The 16,173-nt window shown below is 36.0% G+C and overlaps 2 protein-coding genes across 3 annotated transcripts in view; one reads left to right on the forward strand and one right to left on the reverse strand.

Moving 5' to 3' along the window:
- The first annotated feature begins 227 nt into the window (after positions 1-227).
- On the forward strand, positions 228-1,991 carry LOC142351447 (uncharacterized). Its single transcript, XM_075403462.1, has 3 exons — positions 228-564; positions 958-1,302; positions 1,581-1,991. The coding sequence occupies exons 1-3, from the start codon at positions 288-290 to the stop codon at positions 1,895-1,897; spliced, it is 939 nt and encodes a 312-aa protein (XP_075259577.1). The 5' UTR covers positions 228-287; the 3' UTR covers positions 1,898-1,991.
- A 2,226-nt stretch (positions 1,992-4,217) lies between these two features.
- LOC142351456 (uncharacterized) overlaps positions 4,218-16,173 on the reverse strand; it is a 285,637-nt gene continuing 273,681 nt past the window's right edge. For both annotated transcript variants that reach the window (XM_075403485.1, XM_075403476.1), the window contains 3 exons: positions 10,907-11,161; positions 7,689-7,812; positions 4,218-4,753 (listed from right to left, as the gene is read on the reverse strand). In XM_075403485.1, the coding sequence (XP_075259600.1) occupies positions 4,587-4,753; positions 7,689-7,812; positions 10,907-11,161 (546 nt within the window). In that variant the 3' untranslated portion in view covers positions 4,218-4,586. The remainder of the gene's footprint in view (positions 4,754-7,688; positions 7,813-10,906; positions 11,162-16,173) is intronic.

Below are 16,173 nucleotides of genomic sequence, written 5' to 3' on the forward strand. Positions count from 1 at the left end.
AACTTGTGTCGCTGACTAAAGCCAAATTGTGTCGCAAGGTGATTAAATGCCCAATGTTGATTGAGTGGAAAATGAACGCTAAATCTAAAGAGCTAGTGGCCCCTGTAATTCAAGACGATGTTGTATTTAGCCCGATCTGGGCGTTGATGGTATGAAATCTATTCTATACTTGATATACGCACATGGTGCTTGGGAAAATTTTTTGACAGTTGTTATCTTTTCAGATTTGTTTACTGTTGAGTAGCTTAGTATTGACCTTTTAACCCTCCATCAATTATTGGCGAATAATGACCGCAGATGTTCTTCGACTGAGAGCCAAGACAAGCAGTGGACTAATAACAGTCGATAAGCTTCAGTCCACAAATACAATTGCAGACTTGAAGCAACTGCTTTCTGAGAGTATCGCTGCTGATTTAGAGTGCCTTGTTATAAAGTGTGGATTCCCTCCCAAAGTGATCAGTGACACTGAGTCGAGTTCTCCGTTGTCCCAACACGTCAAGTCTGGCGACACGATTATTGTCGAGCTGAAAGCTCAAGTTCCAAAAGCTTCAAATGGGGTGAATGGTCAGTATTTTGAAGAAACATACGTTTCAGAGATATTGACTAATTTGCTGTTATAAGATATATAGTTAAGATCTCAGAATTGTCGGTTATCAAGAGCTTGTTTTTGACGAAAAATTATTCTAGTAGGAGCTTCGAACAATTAATTTTGGATTCAGTTCCAATTAAAAAAGTTAACTTAAATCAAGCTAAAATACAACAGCTCATCCAATTTTAAAATATGTTCGGGCATATCTTTCACTGAACAGTATCTGAATTTTTTCAATATAATGCTTTCATTCATTTGCTTACTTGATTTTTTCAAAATTTGTGTTAAACTTTGAATTATTTGGTGATATTTTCAAAATCTCCCAGACTGTTGAGCACTGGTGAGAGAAATTCGTTGGATGATTTTAGGTACAGTTAAAAGTTCTGCCAATGGGAACATCGGCAGCAGCAGCAGTAGTAGTAAAGCCAATGCAACTTTGAAGATGGCGCGCAAAGTCATTCCAGCCGACAACTCCTGTTTGTTCAACAGTTTCTCATACACTTACTCCCACACACAGGAGAGCCTGTTCACACCCTCACACCTTAGAGAGCTGATTGCAGTGACAGTGGGAACCAACATAGCCAAATACCCACCAGAGGTGCTGGGTAGTGACGTCAGAGAGTACCAGAAGTTCATTCGTAATCCACAGTCGTGGGGTGGAGCAATAGAGGCGGCGATATTGGCTGACCACTTCGAGATGGAGGTCAGAATTGGTAAGTGCGCAAAACAACTAAGTTAAATTACCCAATTTTGCTCCCTTTTGCTAGAATTGTTTTTACATTTCAACAATAATCTGATCTAGCATCATCTTAAATTATCCTTTCAGTTTCTGCTATGACGTGACAGTGAAAAAATGCTTGAGATTTTTGCCCAGAGAACTTCAAATATGATGTAGATACGTTTAAGTTCTTTTTTAGTAACATGTGGAATTTAAATGTCTCAGAAACTAAATTTTCTAACTAACGAATTGTGTAATGATCTTGCTTTTTAGTTGACATCCAAACAAACAGAATAGACAAATTTGGCTTTGCCCAGAATTTTGCTAACTGTGTCTACCTCCTTTACGATGGAATCCACTACGACGCGCTGTTCGAACCATGTCACAGAAAATCTGTATTCGCAACTGGTGACGAAGAGAGCGAGAATGCGTGCAAACAGTTGGCTAAAGAGTTTAAAGAAATGAACAAATTCACGGACTTGCAGAAGTTTTCACTCCGTTGCATGATCTGCAATGAACTTCTCAAAGGTCAAAATGACGCACAGAAGCACGCAGTCAAAACACAGCATATAAACTTCCGTGAAGTTTAATCAATATTTTTTATGACGCCGTTTAGTGACCAAGTGACTTGTTTTAGCTTAGGGGGGTACGTAATTTGCATAAATGAATTTAATTTGCTTTCAATATATGTTTGAGAAACAGATTAATCAGAACTGCTACCTTAGGACTGATAAATAGTTGAATCAGGCAGGATGGAATAAGCGGAATGTGAAATGACAATGGATATATTTGCTATTGTGCAGCTAAGTATGGTTTGGTGGCGTCTCAACAAATAAATGTAGAAAAATCTAGAATTTTGAACGAATCTGATTGGTGCAGAAACTAAAACTTTAACTTAATGTATTCATTTAACATAATTTTGAATGAGCCTAATTCTAGATGCTACCATCTACCGCGTATTGTTATGCCCCTTGAGCCGAGGCCATCCAGTGGCGCGTGAGACAACATGAATATAACAACAATACAAGATTAGTTTACTCACATTTGTCAAAATTGCTCTCGAACAAAGTTTGAGTCAAATAATGTCAAATACTGTCAAGATTAGTTTACTCACATTTTTTAAATTGCTCTCGAGCAAAGTTTGAGTCAATAATGTGTTTTTATGGAAAATTTTTGCTTTGACTTAGTATTTATTAAGACTAAGTCTGTTTCTAAAACGAAATAGATTTAACAAGGGCGTGATAGCCGAGTGGTGAATGCATCTGTCTAGTACGCAGGAAATTTTATCGCACTCATAAAAACATGTAGCCTTCTCAGAGAGCTGCTTGGCCACTTAATGCACTCCGAGTGCCACCTGTTTATCCCTGGTAGGTTTATGGGGGTGGTAAGAGTAAGGTATTGGGGGAGGGGTAGGTCGGCAGGAGGTAGACAGGATCACAGGGGGGGGGGGTAGGTAGAAGGTAGATGTGGGGACTAGGTAGGTGTAGGGGCTTGTTTGGGGGGTAAACAATGGGGGGTGTAGGCAGGGGGCAGACGGGTCCCCAGGTTTTAGTTGTGGGAGGGGGTTTTGGTACGTATTGGGGGTATCTGCGATGCAGGTGTGGGGGTTTAACCAGGAGGGTTTGATAGGTAGGTTGCTGTTCTGCAGTTTAGATAGGTAGGAGGGCTTTGTGGGATAAAAATCTCAAAATGACCTTTTCACCTTGAATACTCCATCAGTTGCCATTTACTACACATTACAAGCAAAGCTACTGTAAAAGTCAATGTTCGAAAACAGAAGTCAGCGTTCTAAAACAAGTCAACGTTCAAAAAGAAAAGTTGAAAGTTCAAGTCGAGAGTTTTGCGTGAGCTAAAAAAACCGTGAGATACCAATACTCCTCTCCGAGTCATAAAAAGACCACAGGACTAATATAATTGCTCCAAACAGTGTTTGAGGGCAATTAAAATACAATTAAAGAGATTGAATACTGAAAAAAAGTAAGATGTCTTTTTAAAATGTTTTGGTGTCTGAAATTATTTGCTGTCAGGTTCCCCTCAAATAACCTCTAATTAGATCGAGCAATCAATTGAAATCAACTCTCCTAGATGTAGTAAAAATAGAGATAGAAAGTCAGCTTCAATCACCCCCGCAAGCAAAAGGGCTTTAATACCAAAAATTCAAGACAGTCATGCAAATTATTTAAAAATAAAAACACGTTTACAGTTATTGCTTCGAAATTCGTTCCTTGGCAACTAAAAAGTTAAGAGAAAAAATTGACGCGAAATTTTACACGTGAATAAAAAACTGTCGAGAACCAATTACTTGTTCAAACACCGATTTTCTCATTCGCTTTTAAATTCAGAATGAGAAATATCACCGCCTCAAATCAATCGCGTTTCTGCTGTAATATCTATTTTGTCATGAATAAAATCACCACAACAATTAGACTCTCAGCATTCCTCCTCGTCTTCAAAATGTGTTAACAAATTTTTACAGAAAGATAGCACCACAAGTTTACCTCGAGAGAATAAGCAACTTATTAACTATTAATAATTTTGAAATCTGTAAAGCTGCTTATTCTATTTTTCGAATTAAGAATCTTTATCTTTCGATATCAGTTTGCATTTTAAATTGATAATTTAAGTTAGACTCTGTCCACTTGTAGCAAAAAAGTTGAAAGGGTAGAACCTTTCAAAGGTGCTGGAAACCGGAAAATTACAGGCCATTTCTAGAAACAAGCTGGTGAACAACTTCTATCATATTAGCATTCCGTTTTTTTATTGAAAATTTCATAATTGAAAAATGAAAAGTTTTTGATAATCTTCCTCAGAACTTACGCGATTAATTTTCTCATATCATTGCACTTCACGTTGGCTGACACAAATCAAAACCGAGAAGTTCAGAGTTTGTTTACATTAAAGGAGAGACTTTAAAAGAAATTTTAATTTTATCAGAGCTTCGTTTTGAAATAACTTGTTACAGTATGAAAAGTATTTCGAAGCAAACAATGGAGCTACAAATCAACAGAGCGTTACAAAGTATAGGATTGCACAATTAGATAATTTTCTTTATGGAAGAAATGTGCATGAACACTCTTCTTGGAACAGGCTTTCTCGCGTTCATGTTTGACGGCTGCGTAATTTGATTTATGGTTTACGCTGGTGATCGAAATTCTCCTGGCTAGCATATCATTATATATTATACAGTTAATTGTTTGAAACGCTTGTCTCTAAATCGATACTTGAGAACTGTGATTTGGTGAAGCGGCAGATGAGATTCGTCACAGTGCTGAAGTTGACTCAAACATCAGTTTCGGTTTGCATTTGGGTGCCACTTCCGCCCCTCATCGTGAAAGAACCTGCCCCTCCCCCTCCTGTGATGCTACCTGCTCGTGTCTCTCCTGGTCCCATTCCACCCTGGTGGAAGGTTCCTGTACCAGACTGTCGGTGATGACTTGCTGCGGTTCCTGAATCAACCTCAAATGTATACTTATTGTTCCAACCCTCCAAATTTCCTTCGCAGCTAGGTTTTTTTTACAAGAGTGCAGGTAGGTAGGTGAGGTGGGGGTAGGTAGGGGGGGGGGGGGTCTGTAGTTTGGATAAGCAGGCGTGACTTATATTGATCAAAAAATCTCAAAATGACCTCTTCAAATCGTCTATTACTAGCATTTCCTAATAACTATAAACTACAAACTAAGTTACTGTTAAAGCCCAATGTTCGAAAACAGAATTCAGCAATCAAGAACAGAGGTAAAATTTTGAGTCGATAGAACTCGATAGATGTAGCCGGAAGAATATAGGAAACGACTCGAAAAGTCGTGCAATAAAAACTTTCAATTAACCCTACCTTTTTCAGAAATTTTATAGTTGGAAACAACCAATCTTTAGTTAGGAATGTGGGTCGGTGGTGGGGAGGGTGTAGTTAGGTGGGGGGGGGGGGGGGTAAGGCGGGGGGAGGAGCGGGCGTAGGTAGGCGGGGGGAGGGGGGGGGTAAGCAGGTGCAGTAGTAGATATGGGGACAGGTGTATGTGGGAGGGGATAGTTAGGGGGAGGAGGGGTAGGTGTTGTAGGAGGGTGGAGGGTAGATCAGATAGGCAGGGGCCCTATATGTGATCAAAAATTGAAGTGACCTTTTCACCTTGAATTTAACCAGCAGCTCCCAATTATTGTATATTACAAACTCAGCTACTGTAAAAATTCAAGGACCGAAAAACAGAAGTCAATGTTCTAAAACAGAAGTCAACGCTCTAAAACAGAAGTCAATGCTCGAAAACAAAAGTCAAAAGTTCGTCTTGAACAAACTTGTGTCAGCTAAAACCTGTGAAAGATCAATACTCTTCTTCGAGCCATAAAAACCTGTAGATTACCAATATTCCTCTTCGAGTCGTAAAAAACCAAAACGTTTACCTAAATTGCTTCAAACCTCGTACAAGAGCAACTAAAAAAATATCACAGAAATGTTGCCAGACATTTATCTACCGGTCAACAGCTCTAATCAAAATCTCACTTTCTTCAGAATCAATAATCCACCTTGATTAACTTTTTTTGTTTATCAAGTCTGTCATCTGCACAATAAGACCCATACTAAAAGCTGAGTGCTTTTGAAGTTTTGATTATCTTTGTAGAAAAAAAAACAAAGTCAGATGGAAAATTTGAATATGAACTTTACTCTTCCTCATGTACTCGTCTCTTATCAATTGGGGTCGTCTACGAAAACAATGGCCTAATCTAAAAATTGTAGGAGGCGAATTTTGTACCACTGTGTTTTGAAGTTGTCCCCTCCGTGTCAAAAAATCAAAATTTTCTTTACTCATTTTATTCAATTTATTCGTTTTATTTAAGAACCGGTTATTTTGTCTCCGGACATTTTAATTATTAGCTTTTTGGTTTTGAAATCTTTAGATTTGATTTGTAAAAATGTATCTACAGATCTTGAAATTGTCTATAGATTTGTTTAGAAAAACAATTCAAAGGCATTAAAATTTTTTATTCTTTCATTGAATGAAAGTTACTTATTATCTTATCTCAAGATATTTTATATTCAAACGAGTAATAGCATGGCCAGTTCTAAGGTGATCCAGGTGTGGTGTAATTCTTCTACAGATTAGCGTAATGTTTTTATTAGCGATTTAAAAAGTTTTGGGTTTAACAAATTGGGTAAGTTATTTAGGTGTCAGAACCTGACTCTACTAATATGGCGAACTAAGAAGGAGGCATGACGCAGTTGAGTTTATCAATCAATTTATTTATATCACTCCCAATTGTGGTTAGAACCCTAACAGATTTGTTATAGCAAACAACTAGAGTCAACATCGTGATTTGTTTGTAAAACAAATAAGTCGTTATGGTCGTCATATTTTCGACAACACATTTTAAAGCTACGCGCACTAATTTTTTGAATCAATTGATCATATATTGAGATGGCGTCAGTTTTGGTACGTCATCTTCATTGGTTAAAAAAAAACAAAAAAGTAAACTTGATTTGCTAACAAATTCCAAATGATTTTTGTTTTCATTGTATTTTTACTCACCACTTATTTAGTTTGAATTTGTAGAAGATAATTTTACGAATAGTTTTGCGTGCTGTTCTGTTAAGTCCTTCATTTTGATGAATGAAAAATTAGCAATTTCTCTGCAAAAGGTTTCCTTAATTTGTAACTATGATTTTTAGGAGCTTTCAGGCATGGTGGGGGTAGAACAATAGGACTAATTTGTTTGCTGAAAATTTCATTTGAGATTGGTTAAAACTTTTTAGATCTAATTTTCCTTCATTTGAGAGCGGTTAAAACATTCTAGATCTAAATTTCCACAATAAAAGGTTGAAAAGTTGCTAATTTATTCTCATCAAGTCATTCCATTTTCTATGAATAAAGATTCCTTATGTTTCAGCTAAAAAAACGCTAATTTTTCCGGCGAGGACCAGTTAACTTCAAAATTTCGTTTGGACTACTTTTTTCTTACCAAATAATTCATATAACTGAAAAATTCAAAGTGCACCTTAAATTAATTCGTGTATGAAGTAGCTATTCTCAATATCACAATCGGATTCAAATTGGCCTTCAAGCTATGAAGATGAAGTTTTGCATCCTCAGTAGCTTCGGTGATTCCAACATTCATAGCTTACAAAAAGATGCACAGAAACAATGCCCTCGGGCTTTACCATGTTGAACAGCATGAAAAATGGAGTTGCTTGAGTGAGTGAAAAAATGTTCTAGAACAATGGATAACAAAGGTCAAGCGAAAATCTTGTATAAGAAAGACACACACACAGACGAAGTCGACAAATGTTTCAAATGTTCGAAGGCAAATAAAAATAACGGAAAAAGAAGTAGAATATTTCTCTGAGGACAGTTGAGTGCGGATGGTTATTGCTGATTGAATAATTCTGAAATGGAGGCGGACCAGTCATGAATATGGAGTGTCTGAGGGATCCCTGTCTGATGGTGGCATCCTCTTCCACATTCATCATCTCCTTGGCTCCTTTTGAACCCTCTGAGTCTCGCCCGAAATTCTCCCACAACACTGCCTGGAACAAAGACCACAGTCAGACCGCACAATTAAATGGAGAACCCTGCTCTGTTCTTTTTAAATGTTTCTGCCTCATGCGAAGGTATAATCAAATTACTATAACATAGCCGGCAGATTGCCGGAAAATAGCCGCGATAGACGCTTGTGGCCTTCCACGAATTGAAACAACTAAAGAAATAAGATAGACAGATTGACCACCAGTCCTTTAATATAGACCACTAGACTTTTTGGTCTGATTCGAACCGTCTTTTTCAAGAGACACAAGGAAAAAGCACTAATGGAGCTCTTTTAAAATCAATGTTCGAAATCAAAAACTCAAGACTCTAATATTCAAGAATTCGGGCATATACGTTTGGGCATATACACTACTGACCTTTGATTAGAAAATGTTCATAAAATATAAAGTTCATTAAGCGAGTCCAGAAATCATTTTTTTGAGTCATGTATGTCGCGCAATCGACCTATAAGCAGAACAAATGACGTCATGCACAAAAATTTTAACTGCAAAATCAATTCCAAGAAGTCAGGTTGCAAGATTCATCGATGAAGAGGACGAATTAAAAAACATAGCAGAGCAAGTCCTGGAATACAATCCAAAGAGTTGGATAAAAAAATGAGAACTAATGTACCTGACCAGCAGATCAATTGAAATCATAATTTGGTCTGTGGAGTGCTGCCATGTGACCCATCTGCAAGACCTAAAAAAGTAGCGTTGGCCTGTAAAGATCCTTAAACTCAGAAAATAAATGTTGTCAAAAAATTAACAATGGAAAATTTTACCAGATCTTGATTAAAATCAAGATATTAACAACTTAGTCAGATTTCATTGTCTCCAGAGACTCTCAAAGTATCTCTATTTCTAACGTCAAAGAATTTGACTGCCTCATATAAATAAATAAATTTGGAACATGATAATAATTTTCAGAATCACAAAAAAATTTAACTTTTATCAAAAAATGGCTAAAACTTGTGTTATTAAAATTTTGATAACCAATCAATTTCCTCTAGCAACTATGCAGTTACTCATTATCAAACGGTGGAGGAGGTTGCTGGGACCATGGTGTCAGAAAAGTGGCTGCAGAAAAACTTTTAAAAAATCTTAAAAACTTTCAATTTTTATTAAAACAAAACTGCTAAATTTCGTGATATTAAAAGAAATGAAAAAACTGTCTCGTTGCCTCTAGAAGCTATTCCCTTTAGAAGCATGGTCATAAAAATACTTTTAGTACCCTGTTATCAAGAGCTATGGGAGGTTTGCTGGCCCTTGTGTCGGAAAAAACTTGAAAAATATCAATAAAGGTCGAAAAAATTGCAAGCTTTGTCAAAAAAATGCCGACAATCGTGATGTTAAAATGTTAAAAACCATTCTATTTCCACTAGAAACTATGCAGTAACCTATTATCAAACGCTGGGGTTGGTTGCTTGACAGTTAGGGCTGAAGAACTCAAAAAAAGACAAAATTTTTCAAAAATTTTGAAAACAAATAAAAAATTTTGTATGAATTTGCGTGTTTATGTTTTCGTACCAAAAGATATAGCTCTTAGAATTGTTATAAAGTGTAAATTTCCTTGAAAAGACCTTTATCAATTTTTACAGATCTCTGGTTCAGACTGGTCCATAAAAAATTTGTAAAAAACACTAGAAAACGCGGAAACATTTTGGGCTCAAAAACTCCTAAAATTGACTTTTTACCCTTGAAATACGGCCTTCCAAGTTACTTAACCACTCTAAGCACTTGAACGACTAATAAACACGGCTAAGGGCCTCTAATGAAACTTGATGTCTGCTTAGCGATTTATCCCATTCTGAAAGCTCAAAGTCATGAAAAACTCATCATCAAAAATAAAAGAAACATAGTTGGCGGATTGCCAGAAAGTAGCCGCAACAGCTACGTAGATCTACAATCTCAAAAAAAGTAAAAGAAGCAAACCAACGAGTCCTCTAAGTGGTGAGATGTTATATTTTGATTAGGAGTCTGTTTATTTTATTGCCGCTTATGTTATCTGCTCTCAAATAAACATCATATAGAGTGACACACACACACTCACTTGACCTTATCTCCTTGTAATAAAGTTGATAAAAGCGAGGAAGTCATTTTTTAGAGTGAGGTAAGTCAAGTGTGACCAAAAGGCTAATCACGCGAAAGAGCAAATCAACTCGCTCCACTAAGAGTAAAAACGACTTCACGCACGCAATTCATTTGAAATTATTACGTGAACGAATGAACTAAAAGCAGATTCTGACGTCTTATGATCGTAACAAAAATCTTGAGCCCGAAATTAAAAAATCATAATAGGACAAGTCCTGACGTTCAATTCAAAGAAGTTTCATTGACTAAACACTAGAACTAGACCCAGAATGGACTATTGGAGTGAATTAGAAAAACCATTTCTAAAAAAAATCAGATCAAAAAGTTTTAAAAAATAGAAAATCAATGTCAAAATGCTGCAAGAGAACAAAAAAAAACTAGCGGGAAATGAAATTTAGTTTAAACAAAATACTAGGCCTAGAATGAACTATGAATGGATTGGGAAAACCATTTAGAAAAAAATCCGATCCAAAAAATCGAAAAACAGTAAAAATCAAAGTGAATTTGCCGCATATGAACAAGAAACCACTAGCGAGAAATTGAATTTTTGATCAAACTTTGATCTCGCACTCTACTTCAAAATTAGAGCGAAAAAATTTCACGCCGCAAAACCACTCGCTTTTTCGCTCCATTTCCTGTTTCGGCGTGACCAAAATCACTACTCCCATTTAACTTCAAAAATTATGAAAATGTGTAAACAGATCTCAAAAAAAAGATAGCGCCCCAATACAATTCAAATTGTTTGTTTTGTAAGAAACCAAGAGAAGTCCAATCATAACCCCATCTTTCGCTGTGCGGCTATTAAAAAGACAGAGCACCAATACAATCCAATTCTTGGATTGTAAAAAAGCACGATGTCCCCAGCAGTAGCCGCTATCGCTTCGCGGCTATTAATAAATATTATAATGAGAAAAAAGGATTGATCAGTAAAAAAAATTGAATGAAGGAGATATAATTCAAATACAAAATTATATCAAACACAATTTCATATCAAAATATTGACCTTAAGCGTCTTTTTCAAGTGCGGGTCGGGGCAACTGCAGTATCTGAATCTGTCAATGTCATCATTTGCATTGGAGAAGGCCATAGCCCATCCAGGGTACTTCTCAGCAATTGTGGGGTTACACAGGGCCATCTTCCAAGCAAATATGACAACCCATACAACGCATGCCACTACAGGGTAGAGTAAGTTTGTCACAATTACAAACATACCCATGTCCAGGTGAGACATAGACACCAGCATTGCTATCGGTATTATCTGATTAACAAGCAAAAATCTTGATTCTTTTATTCCCTAGATGGGATTATCGGGAAGCGCTGCAAAAAACGGTAAGAAAGCTTTGTTGGCGCTGTCGGTGTTCAATAGTCATAAGAAGCGGTATCACCCTTCTGCAACTACAAAGCTTCCGCGAATTCCCTGAGCTCGATTTTGAGACCAAATTGTGACTACAGTTGAAACCATACTCCAAATATTGGACCCAAGAAAAATGACCTCTGATCAGGCATATATACCACCACAGTTGCGATTTTTGTACGTCCGTTACTTGATCAGATGTCACTTGGCGTTTCGACTACTAGAAATTTATTTGAAAGCTCCGGTATTCTTGTGCATCAAAACTTCGAGAGAAATTTGGTTTTGTTTCGTGTATACCAAAAATGTTATTAAAGTAAAATGGAATTTGAAATATCACTTAGCAGAGATCGTACAGAAATTTACTTAAAAAATGATCGCATCTAGTTCAAAAATGCTCTAAAACTCCTCAGTTAATTTGACATTAATATGATACTCAATACAAATTTTTGTTATAAGATCATAAACGATAACAATTCTATTAAGAGGAATTTGCATGACTGTGAGACCCAGTCAGATACTGAGATTCTAAGAGACAATTATCATTTTATGTAGGAAAAAGATATCGCCAAATATTTTTTTTAATTTAAGATCGGATATGACAATCAAAAGAAAAGCTTTCTACATCAGGTCCAAATTAAGAAACAAAAACACCAAAGAAGTCCGTGAAATTATTCTAAAACAATCCAGAGTTGAATTTTTGGGAGTCAAATCAGAAAAATAGAAGGCAAAGTGCCGGAAAATAGCCGCCGTTGACCCGCCTGACGCACAGCAGGATTGAAACAGAAAAAGAGACGGCAGATTGCCGAAATAACTGCAAAACAAACTTTTTAGATAGCAATAGATACAAGTTGTGTTGATGAAGTTGCCATTTTTTCAATAACTAAAACGTTTTCAAAAAAAGTTCTTTTCAAAAAAATTGATTTCAATATTTTATTTTCATCGCAAGGCTTTATTATTAAATATAATCATGTACGAGTCCTGTATGGACCTTGGAAGGAGCTAGGGTGATCTCAAGTTACTTTAATAAAGTTGGAGGTGATTTAGAGAGTGAGGTGAGTCAGTGAAGATCAAAAAAGCTTATCACAGAGTTCGGCTTAGACAAACGAAAATTGAATTATCGGCGTGAAAAGACAAACAATATTGCCCCTTCCTGGTTTGCGTTGTGAAAAAATGCAAAACGAAAAATGACGACGAAACATAAATAACATAGCCGGCAGATTGCCGGAATAGCTGCGAAAGAATAGACCTGCGTGCCATATAATCGAGATAGAAACAGATACTGATCTAAATTGAAAAAAAAATCGACGCCGCTCAAAAAAACTAGGTATAAAAAACATTCAGCGATACATTAATAAAGCTTGTTAAAAGTCTTTCCGCAGAAGCCTCTTATTAGGGACCTTAACTGCACAAATGAGTTCCCTTGACCTTAAACAAATTCAAATTAAACTTAAGTTTTAAAGTGCAAAAGTCATTTTATTGAGTGAGGTAAGTCACGTATGATCAAAATCTAATCACGCAAATAATCTAAAAACTTTTGCTAAAGCGAGTGAGAAATGACGTCACGCGCGCAAATGCCGTTAGTGAGAGGAAGAAGTCATTCAGAACATTTGACTTTTTCAGCTTTGCTGTGTGAACAAATGTAAAACGAAAAAAGAGCGTCAGACGACGAAACAAAAAAAAACCAAGAGCACCGCAATATAGCTTCGCTCAGCTTACAGCTTCGCAGCTATAAAAAACAAAAATCACCACAAAAATGCTACGCTCAGCTTACAGCTTCGCAGCTATAGAAATATATAAATTGGCAGAAGCTATAAATTGGTTTTAAAGTTTCAACAAGTGTTCCTATTTGGAGTGCAGCTTCAGTTAGATTCTAAATTAATAATTAATTCAGCTTCTAAACTGAAAGCTATTAAGCTTAAATTTAATTAAAGTTAGCAAATTTTTTAAAGAACAATGATAACCGAATGCGCTGTGACCTAATGACTCGGCTTTGCCGGTTTATACAATTTCTTTTGATTTTGCTATTTAGACCTTGACTGTATTCACTTTATTGCGAAAAAGGAAATTAATTCAGTTGAAAGAGTGAGTGAAGTAATTCAGGAGTCAAACCTGAAAATCGTGATTTATGTAAATTTGAAAAGGTGATCAAAAGGTAATATGAATTAAAAAAATGTCAAAGGACAAGAAGTCCTCACTTAAAATTCACAAAATTTTCATTAAATAAATGAAACATAAACCGACTAATGTTGGAAGAATTGCTCTCGACTGACAAGTGGGTAGAAAAAAATTACCACGTCGGGATTCGAACTATTGACTCGGCTTTGCCGGTTTATACAATTTCTTTTGATTTTGCTATTTAGACCTTGACCGTATTCACTTTATTGCGAAAAGTGAAATTATTTCAGTTGAAAGAGTGAGTGAAGTAATTCAGGAATCAAACCTGAAAATCGTGATTTATGTAAATTTGAAAAGATGATCAAAAGGTAATATGAATTAAAACAATGTCAAAGGACAAGAAGTCCTCACTTAAAATTCACAAAATTTTCATTAAATAAATGAAACATAAACCGACTAATGTCGGAAGAATTGCTCTCGAACGACAAGTGGGTAGAAAAAAATTACCACGTCGGGATTCGAACTATTGACTCGGCTTTGCCGGTTTATACAATTTCTTTTGATTTTGCTATTTAGACCTTGACCGTATTCACTTTATTGCGAAAAGTGAAATTAATTCAGTTGAAAGAGTGAGTGAAGTAATTCAGGAGTCAAACCTGAAAATCGTTATTTATGTAAATTTCAAAAGGTGATCAAAAGGTAATATGAATTAAAACAATGTCAAAGGACAAGAAGTCCTCACTTAAAATTCACAAAATTTTCATTAAATAAATGAAACATAAACCGACTAATGTCGGAAGAATTGCTCTCGAACGACAAGTTGGTAGAAAAAAATGACCACGTCGGGATTCGAACTCCCCATCCATACGCACTGACCACTCGACTATCAGGGCCTTATTGGTGCTATGCTGCAACCAATTTTATATTAGAGACAAGCTTTACTTTGGAGTGAGAGCAATACAGATCACTTGAAGCTTGAAAAAGTCATTTGAGAAGTCAAAGAATGTTCTAGAAGAAAAGCGCAAAATGGTCACGCGATAAACTGCATAAAAAAGACCAACACGTTTACAATATTGGCTTTGAACTCCGTTCAAGAGCAATTAAAAACTAGACATAGAAGTAATTGGCAAACCCATATAGAAAAAAATCCGAATAGAAAACATAGCTGGTAGATTACCAGAAAATAGCCGCAATAGCTTCGAAGATCTGAAGTGTCAAAAAACAGTAAAAAAAGACAGACCAAAAAATTCGTCTTTTCCTTGAAGGCTGATATGTTCTATTTTGATTAAAAATCTGTATATGTTTTTGCTGTCTCTATTAGCTTCTCTCTAATAACCGTCATTTAGAATGACACACACCCATTTTACCTTATCTCTTTGAAATAAAGTAAAAAGTCAATTTCAAAGTGAGGAAGTCATTTTTGTGAGTGAGGTAAGTCAAGTGTGACTGAAAATTTAATCACGCAAATGAACAACAAAAAATCTCGCTCCACTAAGATCGAAAAATAACGTCACGCACGCGCTTCAGTTTAAATTGCATGAACGAATAAACAAAAAGCATGAACTTTCGCTCCGTTTCCTGTTTCGGCGTGACCAAAATCACTACTCTACTTTGACTTCAAAAATCATTAAAATGTGTGGACAGATTTTTTAAAAAAAGAGAGCGCCCCAATACAATTCTAATTCTTTGAATTGTAAAAAAAAAACAAGAGAAGGCCAATAATAGCCCCAGCTATCGCTGCGCGGCTATTAATAAGAAAAATTTAAAATCAAATATTTTTGCTCAAACACTGTTTTCTTACTCGCCATTACACTACTCGCTTTTTCGCTGCATTATATTTTTCGGCGTGGCCAAAATAATCACTTCGGTTTCGGCGTGGCCAAAAGCATCATATAAAAAAGCATGAAAATGTAAGAAAAGATTGAAGAAACGACAGCGTAGCATCTCATTACCATTCGAATTCTTTGAATTGTAAAAAGGAGATCACCTTAATATTAAGCGTTGAAAAGCTGACGGAACTAAAAGTTTTAAGACCGCTGTATAGTTAATAATCTTCCACAAAATCTGTATATGCGTTTTCTGATTAGCAATCTTTTTTAAGGTGGCGAACCTGGGCTTTTTTGTCAATAAAGGAGCCCATCTTGAACTGATAAAAGTAATTTTGACTCCTATGAACTGATTGTTTCATCGTGTGGCTTTTTTGTCGCGTATGTTTTTATTGTTGTTTTCATCAGATCCGATACTATCTATGTATCAATTTACATGTATTTTATGATAGAAATTTGTAAAATCAAGCAGTCTGATCCTACTGAATAAAAGTTTAAAAATTATTTCTTTGTGTCAGAGTGAATTTACTTATTAATTACTTAAGACCTAATTTATATCCAGAACATCTAAGGAGCCATGATATCCGTAAATGCTATCTGCAAATTCTCTCTTTAATCCGCAATTTGTCACCCGATAGACTTTTATGCAACCATTTACCAAATTGCCGTGCAATCATTTCTATCAATTTGGCACGATGTTGAACCGCATGGCGGAAAACTGACAAGTACAAGTATAAATTCTCGCGAAAAGCATCTATTTGCCAAGTAATGTCTTCAAAAAAATATGGAAGACTAGTTTCTATTTTTTTCACTGATTGATCACAAGATATGCATGAAGCTCACTACGTTTGTGAACAGTAGCGAGAAAAACTGAAGTTTTCCAGTGTCCCATCGCAAATATTTGGTTATACCTCTATTAGATATGACGTTCGGGTATTTGGTACATTCAACTCAATCGGGGTGTTACCTCCAATC

The sequence above is a fragment of the Convolutriloba macropyga genome, chromosome 1 (genome assembly GCF_964194025.1).
Source record: "Convolutriloba macropyga chromosome 1, txConMacr16.3, whole genome shotgun sequence".
Classification (NCBI taxonomy): Eukaryota; Metazoa; Xenacoelomorpha; order Acoela; family Convolutidae; genus Convolutriloba; species Convolutriloba macropyga.